The 12,616-nt window shown below is 35.2% G+C and overlaps 1 protein-coding gene across 1 annotated transcript in view; it reads left to right on the top strand.

Moving 5' to 3' along the window:
* The window catches only part of clstn3 (calsyntenin 3), a 34,610-nt gene extending 22,771 nt beyond the window's left edge, over nucleotides 1–11,839 (top strand). The window contains exons 14-19 of the mRNA XM_073847280.1: nucleotides 100–326; nucleotides 766–927; nucleotides 7,444–7,589; nucleotides 7,695–7,830; nucleotides 8,336–8,520; nucleotides 10,298–11,839. Of these exons, the coding sequence (XP_073703381.1) occupies nucleotides 100–326; nucleotides 766–927; nucleotides 7,444–7,589; nucleotides 7,695–7,830; nucleotides 8,336–8,520; nucleotides 10,298–10,447 (1,006 nt within the window). The 3' untranslated portion in view covers nucleotides 10,448–11,839. The remainder of the gene's footprint in view (nucleotides 1–99; nucleotides 327–765; nucleotides 928–7,443; nucleotides 7,590–7,694; nucleotides 7,831–8,335; nucleotides 8,521–10,297) is intronic.
* The last annotated feature ends 777 nt before the right edge of the window (nucleotides 11,840–12,616 follow it).

Genomic DNA, 12,616 nt, shown 5'->3' with positions numbered 1-12,616 from the left:
CTAGCAAAATGACATACAGAATATTAATACTTAATACTTTTTACTCAAGCATCTAGATATTCTCTTTAAATCCTCATGATTCTCTTTGTCCTTTTGTAGGTGTTTCAGTGAGGAGAGCTGTCTCTCTCTCAGACAGCTGGAGGGTTACCTGGTTGTGCTCCAGCCCGACGCCCCTCAGATCTCTCTCTCTGGGGTGGGACCCCACCTGGCCCGGCCAGCCGCTGAATTTGAGGGCCCTCAAGGGGTTCCCTTGTTTCCTGAGCTCCGTATCGTCTGCTCCTTGTCTCATGCTGTGAACACAGCTGCTCAGGGCATGGAAGGAGGGGGTAAGCTTTGAACATCTCACCTAAAACAGTAATCTGTGAACCCACCGCTTGATGGATGACCCCTATATAGGCTTTTTATCAAAATGGATTCTATTCATTTATCCTTGGAAAATGATCTACACACCAGACACTGTAATAGCCCAGAGGCTCGACTTGATGAATAACTATGAACAAAAGATCTTGTTTTGGTTTTGTCCAGAGGCAGTGCCGCATAGAGAGACTTTCTAATAAAGAAGTCAAGGTCGAGGCATTGTTAGATTATTTGCAAGTTAGTATGCAGCAATGGTATTACTTATTTGCTCACAGGTTAACCTGTACTCACTGTTATCGGTGACTTGAGGCTTGTGCAATGCAGCAGACAGACCTTTGTTCTTCTCTCGCTTCAGTGTTATGGTCAAAGGGTAAAGATATATTCTGTTTGTTTCTGTCTCTTTATTAGCGCTGATGTCAGATGCTGTGGCTCACACTCTGGATGGGTGTGAAGTCCAACCCTTGGGGGAGGAGCTAAACCCAGAAAGGGAGGAGCTTCTGGTTGACATGGAGGCATTAAAAGAGAGGGGACTGGACATTATTAACACAACGGCCTACATTGCTATCACTGGTAAAAAAAAAAAATTCATATTATCCTAATGCTTACATTGATATGACTGGTAATGAAGTTTTACATGTTCATGTGTTTTAAAGGATTAGATCACCCAACAATGAAAACTAGCCCATGATTTACTCACCCTCAAGGCATCCTAGGTGTATATGACTTTCTTCTTTCAGATGATATAAATCAGAGTTATATTAAAAAATGTCCTAGCTCTTCCAAGCTTTATAATTTATATTTTCATTTTTTCATTTATTTATTTATTCTCTTTTCATGGTAATGCAACATAAAATACCACAACAATACAACAAACAAACAAACCATGAAACAAAAGAGAATAGGAGTAGGATGAAGAAAACAATCTTATAGACTCCTACCCCATTCTTATATTTTAAAATTTACAAAATAAATTGGATTAGATGACCTCACAGACATAAAAAACAAAAAATCCATCCAATGATATTAATTCTGCTTACATAACAAGGGAACAAACAAACAAAAATACAATAATAATAATTCTGACAACAAAAACGAATCATTGACCCTCTTCTTTGTACAAAATAAATATCTTCTGTTTATACTTATATTTAAATCGCAAAATATTTGAACAACATTTTAGATCATTTTCTAATGAATTCCATCTTTTCACACCAGAAACTGAGACACACATTTGTTTAAGAGTATTTCCAGCAAAAGGTTGTTTAAAGTCATTATTTCTTCTACTTGTCTCACTATTCACAGTAAAGAGAGTTTGCAATCCATCCGGTAACATACAATGTTTTGCTTTATGAACTACTAATAAAGTTTGCAAAGAAACCAGATCCCTCAATTTAAGTAATCCTGACCTCAGAAACAATCTTGTAGTATGTTCTCTTGGAGCAACTCCATTGATTACTCTTATGGCCCTTTTTTGCAAAATAAATAAGGGCATTAAATTAGTAAAATATGAATTACCCCATACCTCCAAACAATACATCAAATATGGCAAAATAAACGAACAATATAGAATTCTCATTGCCTTATAATTTAACATAAACTTTACTTTACTCAAAACAGCAATATTTTTACAAATTTTGTTTCTTACATAAGCTATGTGTGATTTCCATTTAAATTTATCATCAATGAGTACTCCTAAAAACCTAAATTCTGACACTCTCTCAATACTTATCCCATTCAAAGTCAGACAAACATTATCAGGGCATTTTCGATTTGTAAACAACATAAATTTTGTTTTACTTAAATTTAGCGATAATTTATTTTTATTAAACCATTTCTGAAGTACAATCAATTCCTGTTCAACAATTTTAAGTAGTATTTTTAAATTCTTCCCCGATACAAAAAAATTTGTATCATCTGCAAAAAGAACAAAACGTAAAATCTTTGATTCATCACAGAGATCATTAATATATAAAGTAAATAACTTAGGCCCCAGCACAGAGCCTTGGGGGACTCCACACTGCATTATTTCCAACTTAGATGCATATCCCATGTACTCTACATATTGTTGTCTATTTTCTAAGTAACTAGTAATCCAATTCAATACTACTCCTCTAATTCCATATGTCTGTAATTTAGATATCAATATACCATGATCAAGAGTATCAAAAGCCTTTTTAAGATCAATGAAAACTCCAACTGTATAATTTTTATGCTCCAATTCTGTAGTAATGTCCTCTGTGATTTTCATCAAAGCCATAGCTGTTGAACGTGTGCTTCTAAACCCAAATTGATTATCATGTATCAAAGAATATTTTTCAAGAAAATAATCAAATTTTTTAACAAAAAGCTTCTCCAAAATTTTTGAAAATTGAGAAAGCAAAGAAATAGGCCTATAATTTGTGAGACTATGCCTATCACCAGATTTAAAAAGAGGAATAATTCTGGCCACTTTCATTATTTCTGGAAAATAACCCGTATTAAAAGACAAATTAATTATATATTTTAATGGTCTAGTAATACAACATATAGTTTCCTTAACAATGTACATATCTAAGCCATCACTATCACATGAATATTTACTTTTAAATTTAGAGACAGTAGAAATAATTTCACTCTCACTAACTTCGTCCAAAAAAAGAGACTGCATAACTCTACTTTCACCTGTCCAGCTTTTATTTTCATTATATAATGGTATAGTTTTGGCAAGATTCGGACCAACATTAACAAAAAATGAATTAAATTCATCAGCCATTTTTTCACTACTTATCTCAACATTCTGTTCATTCATTAAATATAATGGCTGACTATAATTAATTTTACTGCCCATAACCTCCCTCAAAACCTTCCACATTCTTTTGATATTACTTTTATTTTCCATCAACACATTTGTATAATAATCTTTCTTTGCACATCTCATTATAGTAATCAACTTATTTTTATAAGCTTTATATTTTTTTTCTGCATTTACTGTCCGATATTTTACAAAATCCTGATAAAGCTTATTCTTCTTTTTACAAGATTTCAATAAACCCTTCGTCAACCAAGGTTTATTATTACTTCTTACTTTATCATTCAATATTTTTTTTGGACAATTTTTATTATATAACCATAAATACTTTTTAAGAAATAATTCATAAGCTTTATTTACATTATTCGTATTACAAACATCATTCCACTCTTCTTTCATAAGATCATCCCTAAATCCATTTAATGTTTCCTCAGTTCTTAACCTAATAACTTTACTAAACTTTTCTTTATTATTTTTTATTTCACAAAAGTAAGTTACAAATATTGGGAAATGATCTGTCATATCATTTATCAAAAGACCACTTTTAACCGTTTTTTCAAATTTATTTACAAAAATATTATCAATTAATGTGGCACAATTGGAGGTTATTCGACTAGGCCTAGTAATGGTAGGATAAAAGCCTCTACTATACATTAAATCCAAAAAATCTAGACTACTTGTATGATTAGACACATTCAAAAGATTTATATTAAAGTCCCCGCAGATTACAGACACTTTATTTTCATTCATCCCAACTAATAATTGCTCCAACTTATTATTAAATACCGTGATACTAGACCCTGGGGTTCTATATATACATGTGACAATAATATTCCTCTGTTTCTTCATTTCAATCTCAACAGTTAAACATTCCATTAAATCCTCTGTTGAAACAGTCATACACTCAATTATTCTACATTTCAGATCACTGCTAACATACAGAGCAACCCCCCCTCCTCTCTTACAGACCCGGTTAACATAAAACAATTCATAACCTTCAAAATGAAATTCCACACCTTTCTCATCCGTTAACCAAGTCTCAGACAACGCTATGACAGTAAATTTGTTTTGTAAAGTATTCAAATAATCATATATCTTACTAAAATTTGAATAAAGGCTTCTACAATTCAAATGAATAAGGGAAAAAGAGCCAGCCGTTTCTATATTACTAGTAAATTCTGCGACTGTATAATATTTACATGTATCTTTTATATTCGGAAAAAAATTTGACCCCAAATCTAGTTCATCATAATCATAGACACATCCTTCTGCGTTTTCAATTTGTATAGGAATGTGTTCACACATTGTGGACATTATACTCGATGATATAAATTAGTGCTTGCCACAATGTAATCTCTACATACCTTATCCGTCATGTGACTTTTCATTTACATAACTGTCCAAGGAAAGTCGAAGAGATTCAACACTAGCTGTTATTTCCCCTGCAGGAGCATATTTGCTCCTACTGCGGACGGACTGCCACCCTACAGCCCGCAAGGCAGAGTCCCAATCCGGCTCTTTTCTTGGAACTTCCATCGTTACCCCAAAGTCCATTAAACCCTCAGCTGCTTTTTGTGGGTTTTCGAAAATCTTAGTCTTTCCATCCTGCAAAAACAACATCAGTTTTGCAGGGTAGACAATGCGAGACTTAATTTTTCGCTCTTGGAGTTGCTTCCTTGCGTTCCTATATTTTGCACGCTCCTTGAAGACATCGGTAGTGTAATCCTCATCAAAGTATATTCGTTGGTCCTTGATCCGAATGTCCTTTAGAGACCATGCAGCATGTAACACTCGTTGTTTCTCCTTGAAACTACGGAAACAAACAATGATTGATCTGGTGATAGGCCTATTCGTAACACGTCCAAAGGAGACACCTGTTGCTGCGGCGCGATGCGCCCTTTCGATGCAAATCTCTTCCCGGATGTTAAGTTGCTCACGAATAAGCTTTTCTATAAACTCAATCATATTACTTCCTTCGATTTTTTCCGGTACAGAGTAAATTCTTAAATTATTTCTCCGTGAACGGCTTTCCAGACCCTCACACTTCTCCTCAAGGTGCTTTTGTTTGCACATCAGCTGAAACAGCACTTTAGTCAAATCCATGTTACGATCCTCATTGCCCGCAATCCTCTGTTCGGCTTCATTCACCCTTGTTTTTAATTCTTCGAAATTCAATTTTATATCGCTCACCTCCTTCCTCAGCACACCAAAATTTTCAGCCGTTTCAGTTCGAAATAATTTAAGTTCCTTCAATATTTCCGAAGTATTATCGGCGCTACCAGCGCCCTTTCCCTCCAGGCTGGTTTGGTCATCTGACACAATGTTCAACAGCTCGCCTCGTCTTTGCTTTGATTTTGACATTATTTCACGCTCTTTTTCTTTTCTTTCTCTTTTCTTCTTCTTCAAATAATAACTTAATAATTCACATCATAATACACTTTAACCGAATCCACAAGCAGTAGTCAATCTTTAAAGTTTAAGGTTTTGTTTGCAAGACATACACCTTGACGCCGTCTGTTCGGCCATCTTGAAATTGAAAAATCTAGAAAATTTGTTGTTTAACAGTCCAAAATAAGTCCAATAAAGCGCATCCATCCATAATAAAACGCTCCAGATCACACGGCTCCAGAGGGGTGAATAAAGGCTTCCTGTAGTGAATCAACGTGTTTTTGTAAGAAAAATATTCTGTTCGCATTATTATGAATGGATGCACTTTATTGGACTGTTGAACAGAAACACCCACCCTTCCATTATAAAGCTTGGGAGAGCCAGGACAATTTTTATATAACTCTGTTTGGATTCTTCTGAAAGAAGAAAGTCATATACACCTAGGATGCCTTAAAGGATGAGTAAATCGCTGTCACTTTTGATCAGTTTAGTGCATTCAGTATTAATTCCTTTAATCAAACCTAAAAAAAAAAACATACTGACTCTAAGCTTTGGCATGGAAGCCAGTTTCCGCCACTGAATAAAAAAAATTGTTTTATTTGACTTTTTTTCTCAGAATTGTGAGATATAAATTGGCAATTCTGTGAACATATCAGTTTTTTTCCTCCTAACTTGCAATTGCGAGTTTATGCCTCACAATTCAGTCAGTAAGTCAGAATTGCAAGATACAAAGTCGCAAATGCAAGAAACAGTTTATATCTTGCAATTCTGACTCTATATCTAGCAATTCTGACTTTATAACTCGTAATTGTGCGTTTATATCTGACAGTTTGATAAAAAAAGTCAGAATTGTGAACAATTCTGTGAACATATCAGTCTTTTTTTTTCTCCTCAGAACGGGACTTTATTTCTCGCAATTGTGTTTATATCCCACAATTCTGACTTACAATTGTGTGTTTATATCTGACAGTTCTGAAAAAAAAGTCAAAATTGTAAGATAAAAAGTCACAATTACCTTTTTGCTGCTTTAGATTTAAATGGCTGATTAGCATTTACTACAGCATTTCACAGCATGCTTTTAGAGGTTCTCTGAAACCCTCCACCTCCCCAGCTCCACCTGCATAGATCTGCTACAGGTTATTATATATGCTATTTGTAACTCTGGACCACAAAACCAGTCATAATGGTATTTTTTTTTTATTAAGATTTATCATCTGAAAGCTGAATAAATGCTTTTCATTGATGTATGGTTTGTTAGGATAGGACAATATTTGGCCGAGATACAGTTATTTCAAAATCTGGAATCTGAGGGTGCAAAAAAAAAAAAAACTAAATATTGAGAAAAGTGCTTTTAAAGTTGTCGAAATGAAGTTCTTAGCAATGTTACTCATCAAAAATTAAGTTTTAATATATTTACGGTAGGAAATTGACAAAATATCTTCATGGAACATGATTTTTACTTAATATCATAATGATTTTTGGCATAAAAGAAAGGTCAATAATTTTGACCCATACAATGTATTGCTACAAATATCTGTGCTACTTACGACTGGTTTTGTGGTCCAGGGTCACATTTGTGCGGCAGCAGTATGTCTAAAATACTCACATCACTGTATTAGCATATGTAATGGCAGTAGCAAGTACTTGCTTTGCAGCAGCAGCAGCGGCAGCAGCAACAGCAACAGTAATAATCTACAACATCAGCAATAACCAACAGCAAAAGCTATTCAGCAGTGTAGCAGATATATTCCGCCAAGACCAAATACATTAACATTATTATATCCATTACCATGCTGAAATCTTCTGAGAGTTGTTATGATAGAAATTATTGTAGCAGAAGCATGTAATGAACATGTATTTCACAGAAAATAGAAAAACAACACCTTATTCGTTCCTTTTCTCTCTTTCAGGAGCGGAGTCTATCTCTGTTTATGAAGATGTGTTACGCTCCATTCGCTATCGCTTAGCAAAGGGCTCTGCTCGTTTTGAAAGAAGGTTCCGTCTGTCGTGCTCAGAAATGAATGGGCGGTACACCAGCAACGAGCTCACACTTGAGGTAATGAACACCACTGAATATGATAAGACACTAATATGGATCTTTCAGCCTAACCCAGTACACACTCTCACTGTCTTTGTCTGGTTTTCTCCTATACCTGCTCAGGTGAACTTCCTGCACTCTCTGGACAGTCTATACCATCCATCTCACCTGCTGGCGTCTCAGCAGCAGTTCCTCCACCCATCCCATCACACTGGGGAACTGAGTGGACACACGCTCCCTAACCCACACCGCAACTCAGGTACATGTCTGATATATATGTGATCCTGGATCGCAAAACATATTACATTAAAAATACATTGTATGGGTCAAAATGATTTTTCTTTTATGCCAAAAATCATTAGGATATTAAGTAAAGATCATGTTCCATGAAGATATTTTGTACATTTCCCATAGTAAATATATCAAAACTTAATTTTTGATTGAGATGCATTGCTAAGAACTTAATTTGGACAACTTTAAAGGTGATTTTCTCAATATTTAGATTTCTGATTTTCAAACAGTTGTATCTCGGCCAAATATTGTTCTATCCTAACAATTGATATTCATATTGAATCCAATTGAATTCATAGTCAGCTTTCAGATCATGTATAAATCTCAGTTTCAAAAAATTGATTCTTATGAGTGGTTTTGTGGTCCAGGGTCACATACAAACAAATATTTATCAGTATATCTAATACACTGTGTATTTTCATATAAACTATAAACAATAAACCCAATGTTTTTCTCTCTCTTCATTTGTACAGTTGTTCCAGGAGCCGCAACTGTCATCATCATGGTGTGTGTGGGTTTCTTGGTTGTCATGGTGATCCTTGGTGTCTTCCGCATCCGTTCCATCCACCGTCGTGGTGATGGAGCAAGAGGCGGAGGAAAAGAGGGCAGCAACCAATGGGATGATTCGGCCCTCACCATCATTGTAAACCCAATGGAGGTATGAATGCAAAAATAGATACATACACTACTGTTGTTAAGTTTTTGAAAAGTCTCTAATGCTCGCCAAGGTCTTCGGTGTCATGTGATCCTTCAAAAGTCTTTCTAATATGCTGATTTGTTGCTCAATTCTTATTATTAGTGTTGAGAGAAGTTGTGCTGATTAATATTTTTGTGATACATTTTTTCCAGGAATCTTTGATAAATAGACAATTTAAAAGCAATTATTTCAAATATTTAGTAGCATTATGTCTTTAGTGTCACTTTTGATTAATTTAATGCACCCTTGCTGAATTAAATGGATAGTTCACCCAAAAATAAAAGTGATTTACTCACTCTCAAGCCATTTTCTTTCAGACGAATACAGTTGAGGTCAAAAGTTTACATACACCTTGCAGAATCTGCAAAATGTTCATTATTTTACCAAAATAAGAGGGATCATACAAAATGCATGTTATTTTTTATGAAGTACTGACCTGAAAAAGATATTTCACATAAAAGATGTTTACATATAGTCCACAAGAGAAAATCAGTTGAATTTATAAAAATGACCCTGTTCAAAAGTTTACATACACTTGATTCTTAATACTGTGTGTTACCTGAATGATCCACAGCTGTGTTTTTTTTTTTTTGTTTAGTGATAGTTGTTTGAGTCCCTTGTTTGTCATGAACAGTTAAACTCCCAGCTGTTCTTCAGAAATATCCTTCAGGTCTTACAAATTCTTAGATTTTCCAGCATTTTTGTGTATTTGAACCTTTTCCAACAATGAATGTGTGATTTTGACATCCATCTTTTCACACTGACGACAACCGAGTGACTCATTTGCAACTATTACAGAAGGTTTGCATTAGGGGTGAAAACTTTTCAATGCAATGAAGATGTGTACATTTTTCTTATTTTGCCTAAATATCTTTTTTTTTTTTTATTTTGTAATGCCCTTCGGAAGCTACAGAAAATACGTACATGTTTCCCAGAAGACAAAATAAGTTTAATTTACCCTCTTACTCTTTAAATGCAAAAAGTTTTCACCCCCGGTTCTCAATGCTTTGTTTTTCTTTCTGGAGCATCAGTAAGCATTTGAACCCTCTGTAATAGTTGCAACTGAGTCCCTCAGTTGTCCTCAGTGTGAAAAGATGGATTTCGAATTCACACAGTCATTGTTGGAAAGGGTTCAAATACACAAAAATGCTGAAAAACCAAAGAATTTGTGGGAGCTGAATGATTTTTCCGAAGAACAGCAGGCATTTTAACTGTTCAGGACAAACAACTCATAAACAACTATCACTAAAAAAACAGCTGTGGATCATTAAAAAATCAAGTGTGTGTAAACTTTTGAACAGGGTCATTTTTATAAATTCAACTACTATTTTCTTTTGTGGACTATATGTAAATGTCTTTTATGTGAAATATCTTCTTCAGGTCAGTACTAAATAAAAAATAGCATGCTTTTTTTGTATGATCCCTCTTATTTTGGTCAAATAATTAACATTAATAGATTCTGCAAGGTGTATGTAAACTTTTGACCTCAACTGTACAATTATATTTTAAAATGTCCTGGCAGTGAATGGCTGTTGAAATCTTGAAGTCCAATAAAGTGCATCCATCCATCATAAAAGTACTCCACATGGCTCTGGATGGTTAATAAAGTAAGAAAAGTGTGTAAGAAAAATATCCATATTTAAAACGTGCATCAGAAGCTAGAGATTACGAATGATAAAGTTCTAAATATGGATATTTTTGTTACACAAACAGTATTTATTATTTTTTTCTTTCTTAGACATACGAGAACCGCATGGGAATTGCACCAGATATGGACGGAGAGTGTGACGACGAGGAAGAAGTAGTGGACTCGCCCGACGATACCAGTGATGACCAGCGAATCATCATCAAGAAAGAGGGAAGAGACTCCGCCCCAAGACGCTACTGAGCCACACCCACATACTGAAACACCACCCACTCATTTAATATTATACAGGAATATACAAACACACACACACACACAGATGCACCATCAAAGAAAATGCAATGTGTCTACCAACACACCAGTGACACAATTCTAGGATCTCAGCCTCTGTGAATGCAATGCTTCTCTCTGGAATGTACAATGCTCCCACAATGCACAACGCATTCCCTCATCGCCACTCTCAACCCAGATCCCAATATTTATTAATGGCACAATTATATGTTCATTCATCCTACAACCTTTCCAATTGATGTGCTCACGACACTGTATCGCACATAATTAAAACACTAATTGTCAACTCGCATCAGCTAATTGACTCTGAATGTTTCAAATTACAGCCTTTTGTAATTAATACAACGTCTAGTGCCCAAATCGACTTCAGAAGCTGTATTTCCTCTGCACAATCTGTCTCTTGATACATTCCTTGAACAAATTCCCATGTACAGACATAGAGGACTAGTCAGTAAAGGTGTTTCGTAATAGTGATTAGGTATGCAAGTGCTTTCTTTTAAGCATCACAACGCGCACACAAACACTCACTCACTCACAAATCTGTGCACCTCTTCTCACAACCTCACGAAAAACACAGTACAGTGCAATGCCCTCTGCTGTATCAGAATGTTAGCTCAACCTGGGCAGTTTTGATTGTACTTAAATGTATGTAAATACAAATGACTACTACTATTCTCTTTTTTTTTTTTTTTTGTTGTCGGTTCCATGACTTTGGTTCATTTTCAGTCTTTGCACTTTCAGATAGGCTAGGTATTTTTTTCTAATATCTCTGTTGGTAACATACAGTGATAATGACAATAATAGTATTAGTAATAACTAAGAGCGGCAACGATTGGCTTGATGAATGTCTATTTATTTGTGTGTTCAATTGTGTAATTTAAAAACTTGTTAATATCTGATTCACAGTGGAACAGAAAGGCACATTATTGTTATGCCTAAACACTTTCACCTCTGCCATCATTCCCCCTTTTCTCTTTACTCCTCTGTCCTTTTCTCTTTAGATACTGCCACTGTTTTTGGTTTCTGAATGTACAACTGTGCCACCCCTTCCTCCTTCCAGCTCGCACTCCTCCTCTCTTTCCCCCCCGTGACTATTTCTCTTGTCTGTGTTAGTGTACAGTGGAAACCTGTCAGTAAATAAAGGCCTGTTGTTTTTGCAGTGTGATATTAAGAATGGATAAATTTGCATTAATAAGCTATATTATTACAATGGTTACCATTGGGACAATTAACTATACTTATAGACACAATGACATGGATTATATGGATTGATTGTTATTGATAACCGTCTGAAGAAATAATCTGTTCAAAAAATTCATAATAAAAACACACGGATGACGTCAACAGATGGTCAGTGTTTTTTTTTTCTTTTCTTTTCACATAATCTTGAAAAGATGACAGTTGAGGACTAAAAATATATATATATAAAAAAAAACATTGCAAATAACACAGATATGACCCTGGACCATAAAACCAGTCTTAAAGGAACACTCCACTTTTTTTGGAAATAGGCTCATTCTCCAACTCCTCCCGAGTTAATAAGTTGAGTTTTACCGTTTTGAAATCCATTCAGCTGTTCTCCTGTTCTGGCGATATCACTTTTAGCATAGCTTAGCATAGATCATTGAATCCTATTAGACCAATAGCATCACGTTCAAAAATGACCAACGAGTTTCGATATTTGTCCTATTTCAAACTTGACTCTTCTGTAGTTATATCGTGTACTAAGACCGGCGGAAAATTTAAAGATGCGATTTTCTAGCCCGATAAGATTAGGAACTACACTCCCATTCCGGTGTAATAGTCAAGGAAGTTTGCTGCCGTAATATGGCCGAAGCAGGAGCAGTAATACCACGCCAGTCACATTGGAAGTTACTGGCTGGGAACTAATGGGAACTAATTTCAGGCACTGCGTGATATTACTGCGCCTGCTGCGTCTGTATTACGGCGGCAAGCTTCCTTGACTATTACGCCGGAATGGAAGTGTAGTTCCTAATCTTATTGGCCTAGAAAATCACATATTTACATTTTCCGTCGGTCTTAGTACACGATATAACTACAGAAGAGTCAAGTTTTAAATAGGACAAATATCGAAACTTGTTGGTCATTTTCGAACACGAT

Source organism: Garra rufa, chromosome 9 (assembly GCF_049309525.1).
Source record: "Garra rufa chromosome 9, GarRuf1.0, whole genome shotgun sequence".
Lineage (NCBI taxonomy): Eukaryota > Metazoa > Chordata > Actinopteri > Cypriniformes > Cyprinidae > Garra > Garra rufa.
Note: the sequence above shows the minus strand (reverse complement) of the source record. Positions and strands in the feature narration are given on the sequence as shown.